The following is a 19,828-nucleotide window of genomic DNA, read 5'->3' as shown; positions in this document are numbered from 1 at the left end:
CTACAGGAGAGGAGCAGGCTAGGGGGAGTACCCACCCCAGGACAGGGACCCATTGGTCCCTGCCCTTGCCCTACCCCTACCTGTAACACCCCTAAATTTAGTATTTAGGGGCACCCTGAACCTATTTCCACAGATCCAGATTACGAAACAATAAAGAAGATCAAGGAACACGACCGCGACTAGCAGGGAGTAAGATTTCCCAACCTCAAAAGACACCCCGGCGCCCCATGGCCCCCTGTGCCCAACTCCTGGGTGCCTACCTATCCTCTGTCCCCGAGCCTGCATCCTTTCTTCCCTTTTCAAGATCTTCATTGAATAACATTGAGCGCCCGACTGCTCAAAAGCACCCTGCATCCAGCCGCCCGAGTGCCCCTGGCCGTGCAACCTGTACCCTATTCTACTTGCCCATTTGCCCTGAGCAAGTGACCAGGAGCCCATCTCCCACAGCCGCGTGGCCTGCTAGCCAGCAGCCACCAACCGAAGGCCCCCTGCATCTCATTGGATAACATTGGGACTAACTACCTCTGCACCCTGCCGTCCCTGTGCCGCTGAGGGTGAACAAACTGTACCTACCTGACCCGGGGGGACCCCTGAGTCTATGCCCAGAACCTTAACTTCACCAGCTGAGTACTCACCTGAAAACCGATGACTCACTTTCCTGCCATAGGATAACATTGACTGGTGGGACTCGGAAAATCTTCTAAGTGTGAAGTTTTGAAATGTTAAAATATTCATCTAAAATCAGCGGAATAACGAATTTTGAAATACTCACCTGTGATCAGGAGAGAAGCCAGTAATGTACCTCGTAGCCCAGTACTGAACCGCAAAAGTAATCACAACCGTGTTTGCTAGTAATCTAAATTTCTTCCATAGGAAACCATTGACTGTTTTTCTGTGAAATTTCTTCTTAAGGGTCTACTTTTGAAAATTACAAATATTCCTTGAAAATCGTACCAACTACCAAAACGTAATTACTTACCTGTCTTAGGTAGAGACCCCAGTGCTGAACCTAGGAGTCCAGTACTGGATTACAAAAGTAACGAGATACTACTTTACCTGTGCTTTGAATTTCCTTCCATTGGATAGCATTGCTAGTTTTTCACTGTTTTTGTGTCAACTTTTAAAATACCTTTATATTCTTTAAAAATCATTGCAACAACTAAAACGTTTTTACTAAACTGTTTTCCGCTTAGACCCCAGGACTGAATCTAGGATCCAGTCCTGAAGTTACAAAAGTAATCTATAAAGTAATCAGCTGCATTTATGTAGAAAAACCCATTGAGCTAAATGTTAAATTGTGTTTAGAATTGTGTTGCCTACTGCAACCATTGTACCTATTGTGTTTACAAAGTTTATTGCCTCTTTGCAAAGTAATTACATGAGAGTACTCATATTGAGAAAAGTACATTTTGATACCTGTTGGTACTAAAAATAAAACAACTATATCTTTGGATATAAAAACAATTGGCCTAGAGTTCCGTTCTTGGGTGTTTGAAACCTTTTGCTGACTGAGTGTGTACAACAAATGCTTTACACTGTCCTCTGGTACTGCCTTACTGCTCGACCAAGCTAACACTTTAAAGAGTAAGGTCAGACCTGACTTTAACCTCTGTTATACCTCTGGAGATTGTGGGCTCTATGCACACTGTACATTACTTTGGTCCAGTACATATAGAGCCACTTTCTCACAGTGTGTGTGTGTGGCTCTGTGTGTGTGGCTGTGTGTGTGTGGCTCTGTGTGTGTGTGTGTGCGTGTGGCTCTGTGTGTGTAGCTCTGTGTGTGGCTTCTGTGTGTTTGTGTGTGGCTCTGTGTGTGTGTGTGGCTCTGTGTGTGTGTGTGTGTGTGTGGGTGCAAATGCAATAGGTCTTGCATTTGCGAGAGATTAAGCTATTGGCATTGTAAATGACAATGCCATTTATTTATCTGTTTTCAAAACCACCCATAAATAAAAATGTTGTCAGTAGCTCTATCTTTTCCAAAGGCTAGACCGTTGCATTGTAAATGCTTGTTTAAACATAGGCACAATAATACTTTCAACCCATGTGATTGGCAAAGCTCCTCCCAAAGCATCCTTAAAAACTGTCACTAATATTGGTGTCCAGAAATCCAGGTCACACTTAAAAAATCTATTGGCACACCATCTGGACCTGCTGCTTTCCCACTTGCACTTTTCTGAAGTGCAAGCTTCACTTACTCTGGTGTGATTGACGATGGTTTAACTGGATTTACCCTAATAAATTTTTCATTTGTCCTGTCTAAGATGTTTATATCTTCTGGCTTAAAAATATTCTTAAAGTGTGACACCAAGTCTTCTGGTAGTACTACTTTATCAATCCTTACTGTATTATTATCTTTAAAGTATGGATAACTAACTATCTTCCAGAAGAGAGCTGGGTCTTTCAGCTCTGCCGCCCGGTTTAAGCTTTCCCAAGCCTCATCACGAATCTCCCTTTTTCTTATTTCCAATGTGTTTTTATAATCTCTCCTGGCAGCACGAATTTTTGGGGGATCTCGGGGTTTTTGTTTAAGCGCAAGTTTCAGTTCCCCATTAAACCTTGTGCATTCATGGTTAAACTATCTTTGTATTGGACTACGCAGTTTTTTTCTTCTTTTAGATTTTAAATCACCTGAGATTACTTTAGTGATGTTTGCGAAGGCATTAATAACCGCTTTATGAGTAGAGGAACCATACAAACAAATTTCTAGATCTTTTGGAGTTTTCCCTTTAACGGTTTCCATAAATAGGGATCGATTAACACCTGTCCATTTTATAGAAACACTATTATTACCTTGGGTGTTGATATCAGTTTCTGCGTTCTTACCCCTTTGTTTTGTTAACAAGTTTACCTCCAATATCAAACTTAAAGAATGATGGTATAGTAAAAATAAAAGTAAAAGTGAACTATCATACCAAAGAGAACAAAGCCTATATTTTATAAAGTACAACCTTATTTTCCTAAAGGAAAGGAGTGGTGTCATTTTTGAATGGATGGGCTCTGAGTTCCTGAAAGGTTACGCAAGCTGTACACGCACATTCCTTGGAGCAAGCCTTAGCCCGGTGCCATACTACCCACGTGTTGGCTAGGAAAACCCTAGGTCTAACAAGTACATACTGATATTTATCACGACTTCCGTGGCCAAATCATTGCCATTAGATATTATGACATGGTCAATATTTGAGGATGATCTTGTTCCCTCAAAAGTATGTGGATTTTCTTCCCCGTCTGAGGTAATTGGTTCTAAAATTATTAAATCATATTTGTGTATTAAATTATTAATGGCTTCCCCATATCTATCATGTTTAAATTGTGAGATCTTTCGCCAGAATGGTCACAGTACCCGCATGGCTCGCCAGCTTCAATATCACATGTAACACAATTAAAATCCCCAGTTCCTACAATTCCCTTCATAAAACAATCAAAATCCCCTTCTAGTGAATCAGTTACGGTGCTCCTTAAATTGTCAAAGTCGTTATTATAAAAGTTTATGATAACAAAAATCAGATTTTCGTTCGAAATTAATTAAAAAATTGATGATGTTGTGATTCAATAAAGGTTTTCCCTACGATCAGGATGAAGGCAACTGGAATTAAAGTTGCCAAACCTCCCTTCACTCTTCCCTTTCTGGATGGTATTGACGGACACCGGACGCTGGGGATCACGGTTCAATCCCCGGCACCGGCGGCAGGGGTCTGCCCAGGGCCCTTTGTGACTCTGGGCAATAGTTTGCTTAATCTTCCCGACTGCCCCCAACGCCGGGATGCCTACGGGTAGCTGTGCGCTTTACAAAAATACTGGATTTTACTTGTGCAAATGCTTTGGTACCAATTTAAGCAGAAAGTTTCAGGGCACCAGGTTTCTTGTAATAAAACGACCCCCAGACCCTCCAGTATGTTTTGCCAGTTGGCATCATTGATCTTGTTTTTTATGCCAGCTATATTCCATGTCGTAGTTTTTAGGGTGTTACTCAATCGTGTTTCAGAATCGGCTATCGGGGGGTTAATAGGCTTGTCACTATAATCATGCTCAGGTGCATCCTCTATCTCTCTTTCACAAGTATCTGTTAGGGTAACCTTTCTTGCATTTGTTTTAGAATTGCCATTTCTTGTGTTAGTGCTTATAGTACAATGATAATCAGTTCCCTCCACAATAAGGGGGTTACCCAAATTCGTCCCAATCACTTCGGCCTCCCCAGATGTTAACTACTAGAAAAGGGGAGTTAGACATTCCTGATTTTGCTGTGTATTTGGCTGATATTTATCATGCTGTTTTAGATCATTTCCCAATTTACTCCTAACGTCTGCTTTAGATCCCACAATTTGAGGGCCCTTTGCTCTATCAGGTGGTTGCGAGCAATCACTTATAATAGAAGCCGAAAGGGATATGGTCCCTCTACTCTCATTTCGATTTAGCGATACTCCCTGTACACTGTCTCCGATGGGACTATTGGGGGATAGCTCTTGCTTTTATCAGGGTAATCCAATTGTACTGACTGTAGTCAATCGCATGCTTCTAAATCGGATAGGGGGCCACATGTATTTTCACAGCTTAGATTATAAACCGTGGGCGAACCTCTAGGGACAGCCCAGGTCTGTCTCCCCGACAACAGGCATGGTGGAGTGGTCCCTGATGGTTTTATGGGGAATGGCCTATAGAAGAAGCCCAAAGATAGCACTATGATCTTGTTGGAAGTTCTATCAAGGTCAGTAACCTGAATATCCAATTAAAAATTTACGATTGAACCATTGTTAAAATTTAGGACCACCCAGTCGCCCCCCTTTTCCTTCCTTGTGGGCCCTATCCAAGTAACTCCCCCAGCCATGATCAAATGGCCTTGTATAGCCCCGACCCACACTCCCGCCCACCTCAGCTTTTGGTCCACCCAGTGCATAGCTTTAGTCATTAATTGGGCTGGGTTTCTGCCTGGCCCTTCCTCAGTAATGGCACATTTCCCAGTACCACCAACAAGGGTGCGGTTGTTGGTGGAAGATGCAGGATCTGGGTCTGAATGGCAGTCCTTTTTTATGCCTTGGTCGGATCTTTCTTTTGTTGTGTTAACACCTGTGCTTCCTTGTTTTAACGATATTGTGCCCCTCCCCGGAGGTACATTAACATCATTAGTCATTGATGGGTTATTTACGTCATCCGTATTGTTTAGATTGTTACCACCAGTTGGGCTCATTATGCCTTGGGCAAATTCTCCGGTTGTATCCACTGAAATGTTAGATTTGTCCATGTTCTTGGCTAAGTTGGTATCAAAAGAGAGTGCCGAGCTTAGAGGTACAGGCTTCTTCCTTTTAGGTGATATTGAATTTACAGCAAGCATCCGTTTACTCATCTCTTGGCCAGTGCTTTCAGGGATCTGTGCATTTTCTTTTAACAGGGGTAAAAACCTATTTTTGGTAATTAAAGCCTCAGTGATACTGAAAATTGATTTGGTTTGTGATTCAAGGCCATTTAACTTATCTTCAATATGGGCCAGTCTCAAGATGATTGGATTCAGCATGGTAAACATCTGAGCTTCCAGCCTCTGCCATGAGGCTTCGTCTTGGGGTAGGCATGTTGGTTGGGGGTATCAATACTTGATGTATTCGCTGGATTTAAGGCCCTCTTTGTTATAACACACCCCACCCCACCCTTTTTTTTGACAGCTTAGCAAGTTTTGCAGGTTTAAGTCTCTGCGGGCCCTCCCCCCTCTTCCTCTTCACAACTGGGTCTGGAATTATCACTGGGCTTGCAGTTTTAGTTTTAGTCAGTCTTGATGCCCTGGTGGATGATCTTTGGGATGTGCCAATTGGCTCTAACTCTGGTGCAGCATCGTCACGGGGTATCGGGCCAGTAGCTATATCAGGGACTATTTCAGCAACTACATCGGGGCTGTTTTACTTGCTAGATCGATACTGGATCCACAATCCTGAGATGTTGTTGCAGCTATACCCCCTAATGAGGGTTTTTTATTAACTAAAGGTTCCAGTGATAGTCGCCGTTCCACCCTCACAATCTCGTGTTTAAGTGCAGAGGTGGCTCTAATCAAAAATTTATCAAGAGTCCCAGTGATAGTCCCGGATAGCTGCGCACCTTTCCCCTTCCCCTCTCGTTTACTCATCTTTATATTTTATCACTGGACAGATGTATGTTAAACCGGTGCTCTCCACTATTGGCAAAATTAATTACAAAATAATGTATAATAAGGAACCATCCACAGTACCTTCCTTTGATGTAAATCTCACCCAGCCCAGTCTCCTCAGGTCTTTGACTGGCGCAGACGGGCCCAGGCACGCATGCACGCCTCCCGCTCTGCGGGAGGGCTGCTGTGCTTTTATCGCGCCCCCGGCGCGGTGACACGGATGCTGGTTGCAAAGCCAGTTGTGAAGCCCACTGGGGGATGTGGTCTCGTTGGACCGTTCCCCTCTTGGCCGGAAAGTCGGGAATTCTGCTGTTTACCTCACGGTGGCAGTGGAGGCTGCAGAACAAAGGGTCCGGTTATTCTGCCATTTACCTCAGCAAGTAAGTTTCTCAAAGCGGCCTTACTGGTCTTTCCACAGCCCTCTTGCCATTTGTGTCCCAGTCGTAGGGCCTGTGCTGCTCAGTATAGGTCTCAATCAGCATACACCCACTGGCCACTCCAGCAGATATATAGTGTCAGCTCCAGGAGGGGGGGAGGGGCGGGGAGGCAGCATGCCGCTCTCCACTCCCTGCGTGAGGCACCGCCAGGGGGACACACCGGTAGTGGGCCACCGCACCTCCCCCGGCAGTCCTGGACATCGCATGTAAATGGGGCCTCACAGTACAGTTTGTGTGTGCCTCAGACGTTTCTCTTGGGCAGCACCCGCAGCTGTTGGACACGGGCTGCGGGCCTGTACCGGTTCAACCCCCAGTGTCTGCGCTGCACGGAAATCGCGCCGACAGCTCTCATCCTAGTCCCAGCTGGCTCTTTGCGGTTACAGCGATCTCACTGCCTCCTCTCGTCACCCCGTGGGCCCGACAACAGCGCGCAGACTCCCACAGGGCAATCACAGGGGTAGAGAAATGCTCTCACGGCCCCCGCTCCTCGGCTTCACCTACAGTATCCCTGCCGCACCTCAGGCCCTCGCGCATGCGTTCTTGCCAGTTACTTCTCCACTGACTTTTTTGTCAATTGTTGTTTTGAGTATGTTATTAAGGGAACATGGCAGGCAGCTGTGACCGCAAGGAAATTAGCTTTTTCTAGGGCTATAGGAGCTGTGATAAATTTTGCAAAGAAACTGGGTGGGAGACCGATACCAGAACTTCGGCAGATCTACAAATCCAAGTGTATCTCTACTGGTGCCTATGGGGCAGGAATTTGGGGGATTGAACAGGTGGAACAGATCCAACGTTGTGAAAACCACTTAATTCGCTATTTACTAGCGGTTCCCAAAACCACAGCCACTTACACCTGCCATAGTGAAGTGGGTTTACCATACATCACTGACACCATCAAAATCTCCCCCCTATTGTTATGGCATAAAATATGGGTTACACCAGAAACAGGTTTAAATAGAGACATCATTATAGATTGCCTTAACTTAGGCAGAGTGGTTAATATAAAATGAATCAAGTATGTAAAAAACATGATGCACGAGATTGAGCTTTATCAGAAAACATGCAGTGTTTCACCAACACTGTTCTTGTTTAAATTGGTGTAAATGGAATAAAGTTTTTCTGAACTGTGCATGAGTCTGTGGAACAAACCTGTGCAGAAAGAAAACTTGCACAGCTAATTCATTGCTTGGGAGGCGAGGGGCGAGATGTTTCGGAAAATTTACCTGAGGATGTGGCACAGGGGCTCAACCAATTTGATGCTACATTATTTAAGCAATCAGAAAAACCTAGTTCGAGGCATATGAGCTGCTGATTACACACTATGCATAGATGGCCACCTAGTGTTGGGCCCGGATGTTTGCAGTTTTTTGTTGTTGTAGAAAAGTCTTTGGAAGTCACGGGATAGGTGACTCCTCCTTTGGATGATACTGCGCATGGGCATCGGCTCTATCCTCAGATTGTTTTTTTCCGCCACCGGGCTCGGATGTGTTTCCAGTGCTCCATGTTGGAACCGATTTCCTTCGGCGCGCAATCCTCACCAACTTACAGAAATTAAGTTTCAAACACTTTTCCAGTCGACGCTACACTTCAACGCCGAAGACTTCGATTCCGGTCGTCGTCGGCGGCCTTCGGGCCGAACTAGGCCTTGACTCCAGCTCATGGAAAGGACGCCATTTAAAAAGTGTCCTCAATGTGGGTCGAAGTTTCCCCACACCGAGCTTCATGAAGTGTGTAACCTTTGCCTCTCCCCGTAGCACGAGGCCAAAGACTGTTCCGCTTGTGCCTCTTTCCGCTCCAAAAAGACTATCCGGGACCGAAGAGCGAGGAGAACAATGGCTCGATCTTCAGCTTCGATTCCGGACGGCATCTTTGAAGAAGGCCTCAACGTTCCAGAACAACACAACGTCAACAGCAATTCTGAGGCAGAAGACTCCGAAGTCGAGGACATCACTCCAGCACAGCGGGTCGTAAGTAAGACCGTCAACCCCGACCCTTCCTCGACACACCCAAAGAAGGCCCCGGTCACACCCTGCCCTCGGGCTCGGGTGCACACCGACACACTGCTACTACTGTCCCACCTTCGGGCCCAGCTAAGAAGCTAATTAAGCCTGCAGGCGACTCGGGCTAGAGTCGGCCTTCGCACGGTGCCGGCGCACATTTACCGGCACCGAAAAAGATAACTTCACCAGCTACTCCGACATCCAAACCATTAGCGCCGAAACATACCAGTACTCCTTCGGCACCGATCCCAGGTCGGAACCAAGCAAACCCGCTTCGGATTCGAAAAAAACACCGGAACCGAAAAGAACTGCGGATCCAAAAAATATACCTTAGCCGAAAAAATCCTCGGAACCGAAAAAAGCTTTGGAGCCGAAAAAGACTCCTGCTTCTCCGGGTAAAGACATTGCCAAAAAAACAAAACAAACCGTTTCGGTGCCGAAACCTTCCTCCACACCAAAAGATCGGCCTCCTGCAGAGGACTTACTTTATCCAGACCCTGCTCTGAAGACTCTAGCTAAAGATCTAATCACTGGACAGCTAATTTTGGCTTAAAAAAAGCGACCACTGGACACACCAGCTCCAGCTCCGCATTCAAAGAAAAAGGACATGGCTACCTCTCCCTTAAGACTGCCTTCCCCTTCTCTTTCACCTGTACCATCACCACATCCTCCCATACCACAACATTCCCCAGCATCCTCTATCATACCAGGCGATGACAACAGAGATGATAGCTCTGACGATATGGGGGGTAACATACCTGATCCAACTACTCCTACAGGATCACCTGACCTGTGGGATGATTATAACACCCCAGATGTCCCAAATGTCCCTCAGGATGACATATACCCCTCAAGGCCTTCCCCACCAGAAGACACTATGGGTTTCAATCAATTAATTCACAGAGCTGCACAATATCATGGGGTAGACATGCATACAGACCCTGTAGATGAAGACTTCCTAATGGATACCTTTGATAATGCACAAAGGTCCTCGTCCATTTTACCAATGCTTAAAGGAGTGATTAAGCATGCTCCTGAAGTCTTCAAGGACCCAGTCAGAACTCTGGTCATTAACCCTTGTAGAGAGAAAAAATATAAAGCTGCCCCCTCAGACCCAGTATACATTAAAGGCCCAGTACCACTGGACTCACTTGTAGTATCCAATGCACGCAAGAGAGCAAACTCACAAACATCAGGTGAAGCTCCACCACCAGATAAAGAGTCTAAGCTACTTGACGCATCAGGGAAAAGAACGGCGTCTCAAGCAGCAAACATGTGGCGTATCGCCAATACACTGGCATTATTAGCCAGATACGACAGGGCACATTATGACGAATAAGAATCATTAATGAGGCACCTCCCTGATAAGCACAAGGATAGTGCAAATGAGCTTATCCAAGAGGGGAAAAATATTACAAACACCTCTATTCGATGTGCACTTGATGCAGCAGATACTGCCTCTAGGGCAGTTAACACCAGCATTCTATTACGTAGACTTGCCTGGCTACGCATATCAGGGTTCAAACCTGAAGTACAAAGTGACATTCTTAATCAATCCTTTGATGAGCAACACCTATTCGGACCTAACGTAGATGTATCACTTGAAAAAATTAAAAAGGATACAGATACCGCCAAATCTATGGTAGCCCTGCAGTCGCAGGCTCCCAGACGTTCATTTCGATGCTCATCCTATAGAGGTGCCACCAGGGGATACTCTTCAGACACCTTCTACCTCATACAAAGCCCCTACACAGTCCACTTACAGCAAGGGCTACCAAAGGGGTGGTTACATGGGTAACAATAACAAAGACAGAGGTAAAAATAACTTCCGCTCTGCCTCTACCCCTACCCAATGACTCTCTCCCACTTCCCCCATCCCATTCCACTCCTGTCGGGGGAAGACTTTAACAATACCTGCCAGCCTGGGAAAACATCACATCAGACAGTTGGGTGCTCCAAATAATTTACTGTCTAGAATTAACATCAACCCCCCCTACTTCCATATTCCCATCCACACAGCGCACAGAAAATATCTCAGATTTGTGCTAGACGGGCAGCACTACCAGTTCAAAGTGCTCCCATTCGGAGTCACAACAGCGCCAAGGATGTTTACAAAATGCCTAGCAGTAGTAGCAGCACACTTAGGAAGACAACATATTCATGCCTTCCCATACCTAGACGACTGGCTCATAAAAGCCAGCTCATACAGCCAATGTGTACAACACACTCACGCTACTATTCAACTGCTTCACGACTTGGGATTCACAGTAAATCACATCAAGTCACATCTGCCACCCGCACACATACAACAATATCTCGGCGCTACAATAAACACCCAACTAACACTAGCCTAGCCCTCTCTAGCCAGGATAACAAGTGTACAAACTATCTAAACAAGATTCAAACTGCAACACTCGCTACCAGCTCGAGTGTTCATGCAGCTCATAGGAATAATGGCATCTTGCATATTTGTAGTACCTCACGCAAGACTGCAAATGCGTCCACTTCAAGAGTGCCTAGCACGCCAATGGAACCAGGCTCAAGGTCAACTAACAGACCTAGTGTTGGTAGACGGTCGGACTCATCGTTCTCTGCAATGGTGCAACACCAAAAACCTTTCCAAAGGGCGACCGTTTCTAGAGCCAGTTCCTCAAATAGTCATGACAGCGGACGCATCGCATCGCTCTCCGGCTGGGGAGCTCACCTACTGCATCACACCATGCAAGGCAGGTGGACACCGCAACAAAGGTTACTCCACATCAACCATTCGGAGTTGCTAGCTGTGTTTCTAGCCCTAAAAGCATTTAAAATTCAAGTGTCAGGCAAAGCTGTCTTAGTCTGCACAAACGATATGACAGCTATGTACTACATAAATAAACAAGGGGGAACACACTCTCTGCAGCTCTCTCAGTTAGCACAGCAGATATGGAGATGGGCTATACCACTAAAGATCTTCCTCTCAGCCCAACACGTCCCAGGAGTACAAAACACTATATGGCAGATCTGCTAAGTCGACAAACACAGCAGATCCACAAGTGGGAACTTCATCAGCAAGTTCTTCATCTGTTCTTTCAAATTTCGGGACAACCTCAGATATACCTCTTTGCCACCCACGAAAACGCAAAATGCCCAAACTTTGCCGCCAGATACCCACACCCATTGTCCAAAGGCAATGCGATATGGATGAACTGGTCAAAACTATTTGCGTACGCTTTTCCTCCTCTCCCACTACTTCCGTTATTGGTACGCAAACTACGACAACATTCCCTGACGCTCATTCTAGTCGCTCCAACTTGGGCCAGACAACTGTGGTACACCACGCTGTTGCAGATGTCTGTAGTACCACACCAAAAACGAAACCTATCTCCACACCTATTAACACAGAACCATGGAGAGATCAGACACCCGGACCCAGCTCAGCTCAACCTAGCGATCTGGCTCCTGAGGTCATAGAGTTTGGTTACCTCAACCTTCCTCCAGAATGTATGTACATTAATCAACTATAAAAGCTTTCATGGAAGGACTCAAAAGAATAATTCCTCCCAGAACGCCACCTGCACCAGTATGGAACTTAAACATTGTTCTCACAAGATTAATGGGACCTCCCTTTGAACCATTACATAAATGTGAATTGCAATTCCTAACCTGGAAAGTAGCTTTCCTAGTAGCAATTACTTCTCTCAGAAGGGTTAGTCAACTACAAGCATTGTCAACTACAAGCATTTACCATTCAAGAACCCTTTCTGCAAATGCATCATAACAAAGTGGTTCTTCGTACTAATCCTAAATTCCTTCCTAAAGTCATTTCACCATTCCATCTAAGTCAATCAGTTGAGCTGCCCGTATTTTTCTTGCAGCCTCAGTCGCATAAAGAGCTCTACACACCCTAGATGTCAAAAGAGCATTACTGTACTATATCGAAAGGACACAAACTTTTCGTAAAACCAAACAACTTTTTGTCTCTTTTTCACCGCCACATAAAGGCAACCCCATATCAAAATCAAAGATCGCTAGGTGGATTGTTAAATGCATACAAATATGCTACCACAAAGCCAAACGTACATTAACAATTCTTTCAAAAGCCCATTCTACAAGGAAAATAGGGGCAATGGCATTCTTAGGGAACATTCCCCTAGATGATATATGCAAAGCAGCTACATGGCTTACACCGCACACATTCACAGAGCATTACTGTGTAGATGTGCAAACTAAACGACCAGGCTGTACTAAAAACACTGTTTCAAACAACTGCAACAGATACTGGTGGTCGCGCCTAGATGTGGGTACTGCTATACAATTTATGCATAGTTTGTAATCTGCAGCTCATATGCCTCGAACGGAAAATGCTACTTACCAGTATGCATCTGTTCTTGGCATGTAGAGCTGCAGAGTTACACACGCCCACCCGCCTCCCCGGCTACCTTTATCTGTTCCAGTATTATCTTAATTAGATACAAATCACATGGACATCACTACCTCTTGTACAGCTCCATCACTTCCCTAATGGCGAAAGACAATCTGGGGATGGAGCCGATGCCCATGTGCAGTATCATCCAAAGGAAGGTTCACCTATCCTGTGACTTCGAAAGACTTTTCTACAACAAAACAAACTGCAACCTTTTCCTCCTCCTATCCTTCTGCTATTATTCCAAATCCAAATAACTGACTAACCTATCCACCACTTAAAATGTACTTGCATGTTTCACTATACTAGTTCAACACTAATCCTCTATGGGTCCCGGAGTAGCGTGCTACCCGCCGAAAAAGCGCTTTGACGCCTCGTCAGGGGTAGTAAGCGCTATATAAATGCAATTACAATACAATACAAACATCCGGGCCCAACACTAGGTGGCCATCTATGCATAGTGTGTAACTCTGCAGCTCTACATGCCAAGAACAGATGCATACTGGTAAGTAGCATTTTCCTTCTGGTGATTTATGTATTGTCTGCTATGGAAATAATCAATTGAGTATCATCAGCATAGAATACTATTTCAAAGCCTTTTCTGTGAAAATATCTACTAGAGGGGCAAATAGAAATTCAATAAATTTGGGTTTCGCTACGAGCCCAGCTGGGCTCCATAGGAGGCAGCATCCTCACAGGATTTAAATCAGGGTGAGGGAGGGTCAGACTGGTACCTGTCTGTGAGAAAAGATGTAATCCATTTGAGGCCTTTTGAGGATAAACCTGACTTGTATAAACTCTGTGTAATTATAGTGTGTGAAATATTATTGAGGGCTGCAGATAAGTCTAAAAGGATTAATGCCGTTGGTCTGTCCTCATACAGCAAACGTCTAATAGAATCAATGACAGCTAGGAGGGCAGTCTCTGTACAATGAGAGGCTTTGAACACTGACTGAGACACATCCAGTAGCTTGTGCTTTTCCGAAAAGGCTGGGATCTGTTGATTAATCAACTTATCTGAAAGAGACTATTAGTTATAGATTGCTTACCTTAGAATGACCCCAGGCTTCAGACTGTATCAGAGAATTTTTTTTCGCAATACCCCTGCATATCGGTAGGTGGCATCGGTCGACTCCACTTGCGGTGGTGGCATGGTCGCCGGGGTGACGTTGTGGTGCCTACTTAGATGCCTCCCCTGCACTGACGTCAGTTCTTTCTTTTTCCGTGGCAGCCTATCACAGATCCGGAGAGAGCTTGTGCCTTAGTCATTTTTTGACTGAACTTTTTTCAACTTTTGTCAATGTCTTTTTCGAATCTTCGACTCCTGGTGCGCGAGGGATGTCCCATCGTCGGACTGGATTCAAGCCTTGTGACTCCTGTCACGAGTTGATGTCCGTTACCGATACGCACCTCGTGTGCCTCCGGTGCCTGGAGCGTGACTACGATCCAAACTCCTGCTCCGACTGTCGGGCCATGAATCTAAAGTCTTTGCGGGAGCGGTCCCGAAAGCTTTTCAAGGGCCGGTAGTCGGCCCCGGGTCGCTCCCAGTCTTGCTTGAGGGGAAGGTCTCCAGACCGGTTGCGGGTGCAGTTGCGGATTTTTGGTATAAGACTGGCCAGGAGGAACTGTTCTCCAGACCTTGCTGAAATTGTCAATATAATGGAGGAGGTTAAGTATTCACAAGGAAGTCTACTTTAGCTAAAAGAAGAATTAAATTCACAAGGAAGTCCACTTTAGCTAAAAGAAGAATTAGATATGTTGATAAGCAGGGATAGATTTGCAGATAGATGAAAGTTTGTGTAGCATATGCCGCCAGTGACAAGAGAATGGTCCAGGAGTCATAGTTGTCACCACTTGCTGCCCCAGTTAAGCTTTGCGAAATGCTGGGGAAATATTTCGGCTGCCATGCTTTATCATTTAAAATTAGAGCTAGCAAAGAATGTTAAAAAGGTTTTTTTTAGACGACCTCTTTAGAGAAGGTGGTATTCCTGTGATGGACAATGGAGTACAGTTTGTTTCAGAAGTTATTTGTAGATTGTTGGATGATCTGGCAATGAAACACCCAAGATCTATGTTGTACTGTCTACAAGCTAATCGACTGGTGAAGTTCATTAATCTTGCAGAGGTGGAAGATGCACAATTGTATTTAGCAAGTGATTTACAGTGGAAGAAAGTGTAAGTGAGGCTCTGTGGGCATTTCATGCCAACTGTACTCAGCCAAGACATCAAGTTCAACTTCGGTGTTTCCATTTGTTTTGGTAGAAACCCAGGAATGAAGCTGACTGTGTCGGTTAAGAAGGTCTGTTCCTGCGGTGGTAGAGAAGTAGTGATAATAAATGTGGAAGAGTTATTTAAGGGTCAAAGAGGTCCAACCATGAGGAGGTTCAGTGTGAGGTGATTTTCGGTAGCTTAGTACTGGTTGTATACAGTCCTCAAAGAGTAAAAGAGCTTTTGCTATGTTTATTTGGGAGAGTTGTTGGGATGACAATAGTGTTCTCAGGGAACACACATATAAGGGCTTTTGGGCTGTGCGTAAAGTAAAAGAGCAAGTTGACTAGATAAGAAAGGTTTGTTTTCTGATGGATATGTAGCCTTGTTTGGCCCTGTTGTACAGATTCCTGTTCATGAATATAAGGCTTCAGCCAGTGCGTGTGTGTGTATGAAGGATTGCAGCTGATTGTGTAAGCAAACCCAGAGGGTTGTCTTCTTCATACTTAAGTAGTAGTTCCCATCTCATTTAAGACTGTGCTCATCCACATTTCATGTCCTATCTCTAACTCTAGCCATTGGTGCCTTACTTAGCTTTTGCTGTTTCATTATTATTTGCCCTCTTCCCTGGAGTATTAATGTTATATATAATAAACATCCTGTTGTCTGCATTAATAGACTATTTAACTTCTAAACAGATAATCTGCATTTTTTGTAGGAAGAAGATCAGACCGAAGGTGCAGGCCAAGGGCCACAAACGAAGCCTTATAAGAGATTGCCCCACGAATCCTACCGAGACGCTGCCAGGAAAGTCATGTTTGCCCGCTTCAAGGAACTTGTGTAAAGTTGTAATTAAACAATATATGTTGTGTGTCCTGCCTCTGCCCCTCAAACACTTTTCGATTATTAATGTTATTGCTGCTAGACAGTTTTTGTAATAAAAAGATTAAATTGAGGTCTCCTTTCGTTTTATCTCATTATTTCATAAAGAATATATAATAACTTAGAATAAGGTTTTATTTGTTTACAAAAAATAGGCAATATGGTTTATTACTTAGCCACTGATAACCAACCCATGGAGTCCATCATAAATGGCAGAAGTGCAACCATGCCTTGCACATCCCTGCAACATCAAGGCAACAAGCATTGCACAGTCTCACTTAAAACAAGTACATACAGCAGCCATACAAGTTACTCAACACACAACAGATACAGGGCAGATAAAAGAGGTGCAAGCTTTTAAACAAGAGATGCAGGGTTCCCTCACACCCAAAGGTGGAATTCAAGCATCAACAGTGTAAGCTTATATTCTAAAATATTGGATCCTACAATGACTAATATACATGAATCATCCCCCATCACCGAGTTGGGAGTCCTACAATACCAATAGAGAGACGTACAATGCTTAACATAGTCAGAAAATAAAGCATTAACTTTGTCACAGTAGTTGCCTTGTCCCATTGTTTTTAAAAAGCCCAAACTTCAGAGAGTCAGCCTGCCTACAGCACTGTCTTCACCTGTCCTCTCCTATGTCACCAATCCAGATTTCTACAGCATGCAAACTGTGGAGGGAATTACTTGAGCTCTGCCCATTCAGTCACCAACACGTTAGCTGTTCTGGCTTATTTATTTTTTTCTGACAAAATACTTTCCATATCTTTGACTTTCTTAACTTACTAAGGCTTTATCAAGGCTGACTCCTCTTTTTAAAAAAAAAAGGTATTTTTAGACGTTGACGACCCTGTGGCAGGAGGAGGTTTCACACTGAAGACCGTCGTAAATAAGAACTGCATATATTGTTTGCATTCTTACCAGAGGTAAAACATTGTGAAATATGTCATATATTTTCTACTAAAAATCAAAAAAACTGAGAAGATAAACTTTTGTTATGGCTCCAGAAATCAAAATCAGATGAAACTCTCACTTCTGAGGAGGAATATGAGAGTACTTCAAGGGCCTCAGGAAAAGCACAGAAAAGGGTCCATTCACTCTCTGAGCAGTCTTAAAACTCGAAATTCGAATACAAATCATCAACTTCTGAGGAACCACCAAAGAAAAAAAATCTGTAAAAGAAACAGAGGTCACCCCTTAGGTAGTTGTACTGACTAGAAACCCTCCCTCAAAAACATCCCACAACTCATTTTGTAAAGCACTAACACCAAAGAAGAGAGTCTGACTCAGAGGAACAAATGTCTACATCAATGTAATCAAGACCGCTATTGACTTCTACAGCAAAGACAGCATCTTCACCTACAGAACCATTGACAAACAAAGGCTGAGATCTAGTCATCGACTGCAACCCTAAGTAAAGCCTCACTGGTGTCAATACAGATGACAAAGTAACCTTTGACAATATTGGCTTCAGCCCCATAATTTATGACAGATTCAGCGACTGTGCCATGTACAGTTTTAACGCAGGCAACTATGTAGATGACAACATGAATAAGCAAAAGGCACACAATTGATGCAGAACAAATAAAAACATTAACCCCCAGTAAAGAGTTCTTGGTTAAATCCATCATTCTTTTGCTCATGCCACTGGAGTCAAGCTATCCTGGCTGATGAGGGGTGAAACTCCGAAACCGGTCCTAGGATGCTTGTTTCCAGTCCAGGGTGTACCTGCCTGGCAGTTCGGGCTGGACTTTTCCCATTGGGCGCAGGTTCAAGACTGATTTGCATAGGCTGGGTTCAAACTGGAATGGCATGGGGGAGCAAAAAAACGATGGATTTAAGCCCAGATCTCTGTACTGGGGTGAATGTATGACATTGTTCTGCATTCTGTCCGTCAATTGTTCGGTTTTTCACATAAATAAGGGCACTGTCAACAGAACCAGTCCTAGAAAAGCACCAAAATCATCCAAAATGAGCTTGAAATTGGACAAGGCTATTCTGAGCATACTATGCCAAGCAAAATATCATATCTGCTAGGACGACTCCTGGATACAGAGGTATCTGAAATTTATAATGATGGACTTTCTGAACCAGCATATAGTCCAACACAAAAGTAAAGTATCAAGACCCTGACAAGTATGAGTTCAGGGAAGTGGGAGGCGGTTTTCACCCTGATCAGGTAGAAGAACCTAATTTCAGAGATGATTATTAGCCCTTCAAAGACCATAGCGATGATGATAATGATGATGCTTGTCAGTATGCTTAGAATCCTTGAAATCAATCTACCTAAACAATGCAGAGTCCATAATCCAGGTTCCTATAGTTTTGGTAAGAAATCTACAATGTATGCTGTTAGATTTGTATAAATGCTTCCTTGAATCAGCGACATCCGACCCAACAAAACAACTTTACAGTCAGCACCTCTGGTCCTGATTACGATCTTGGTGGATGAGATATTCCTTCACAGACTTATATCCTGTCTGCCATATTACAAGTTACACAGTATATAATGGAATTGTAATACGGTAGAAGGGATATTCGGGTCTTGTAAAGAGCGACTACTCATCCATAAGGGTCTCGAGGTGCTAGGGGTGGGGAGGAGACTGCTGATCCGTCAAATGCGCTGTGGTTTAGTCGAAGAGTCAGGTCTTGAGGTCCTTCCTGAATTGAGACGGTGATTGCCTGAGGTGGAGAGGCAAGTCGTTCCAGGTCTTTGATGAGAGATGGGAGAAGAATCTTCCAGCCATGGTCTTGCGGATATGTGGAGCCTGGACCAGTTGGGCGCAGCAAGGTCTCTAGTGGGTGCGTGGAATGCGAGTTGGTGGTTATGGGATGCAGGTCCTGAGTCGTGTAGGGCTTTGTAGGCGTGTGAGGAGCTTGAATCTTTTGCCAGTGGAAGTCTCTCAGGTGGCCGGTAATGTGGCTGTGGTGGGGGATGTTGAGGAGGAGTCTGGCGGAGGCGTTCTGAATGTTCTGCAGTTTCTTGAGTTTTTGGGTGATGCCGGTGTAAAGTGCGTTGCTGTAGTCAATTCTGCTGCTGAGTGTGTGGGTGACCGTCTTTCTGGACTCAGTGGGGATCCACTTGAAGATCTGTTGGATCAGGTATAGCATGTGGAAGCAGGATGATGAGACGTCGTTAATCTGGTGGTTCGTAGGTGAGCTAGGAGTCCAGGATTATGCCAAGGTTTTGTGCATGGTCTGTGTGTGGGGGGGGTTCCAAGTGCTGCAGGCCACCAGGAGTTGTCCCAAACAGAGGGGGTGAAGCCCAGGATGAGGACCTCGGTCTTCTCTTAGTTGAGCTTGAGGCAGCTATTCTTCATCCAGGTGACGGCAGCCTTCATCCCGTCATGGAAGTTGTTCTTGGCGCCTGTTGGTTCGTTGGTGAGGGAGAGAATCAGCTGGGTGTCATTGGCGTAGTAAACTATGTTGAGTCCGTGGCTGCGAGCAGAGTCATGTAGATGTTGAAGAGAGTGGGACTCAAGGAGAATCCCTGAAGCACTCTGCAGCTGATTTCTGTGGGTTCAGAGTGGAACGGTGGTAGTCTGACTCTGTGCGGCCAGTGAGGAAGGAGCGGATCCATTCCTGGGTTTGTCGCTGATGCCTGTGTTGTGGAGTCTTATGCATAGGGTGCGGTGGGATACATATCTGAAAGAAACAGGTTAGTATTAGATTCTTTACCTTAGAATATCCCCAGGCGTCAGACTGGATCCGGAAATTTTTGCCTAGCAGTAACCTTGCGCGTCGGTAGGCGTCGTCTGCG

General features: G+C 44.7%; 1 protein-coding gene across 1 annotated transcript in view; it reads left to right on the top strand.

Annotated features, from left to right (window-relative positions):
• LOC147692587 (RNA-binding protein 6-like) overlaps positions 1-16,132 on the top strand; it is a 1,208,024-nt gene extending 1,191,892 nt beyond the window's left edge. Inside the window, exon 23 of the mRNA XM_086938798.1 lies at positions 15,896-16,132. Coding sequence (XP_086794924.1) covers positions 15,896-16,021 — 126 coding nt within the window. The 3' untranslated portion in view covers positions 16,022-16,132. The remainder of the gene's footprint in view (positions 1-15,895) is intronic.
• The last annotated feature ends 3,696 nt before the right edge of the window (positions 16,133-19,828 follow it).

The sequence above is a fragment of the Lissotriton vulgaris genome, chromosome 9 (genome assembly GCF_964263255.1).
Source record: "Lissotriton vulgaris chromosome 9, aLisVul1.2, whole genome shotgun sequence".
Taxonomy (NCBI): domain Eukaryota; kingdom Metazoa; phylum Chordata; class Amphibia; order Caudata; family Salamandridae; genus Lissotriton; species Lissotriton vulgaris.
The sequence above is the reverse complement of the archived record's forward strand: the minus strand, read 5'-3'. Positions and strand labels throughout refer to the sequence as shown.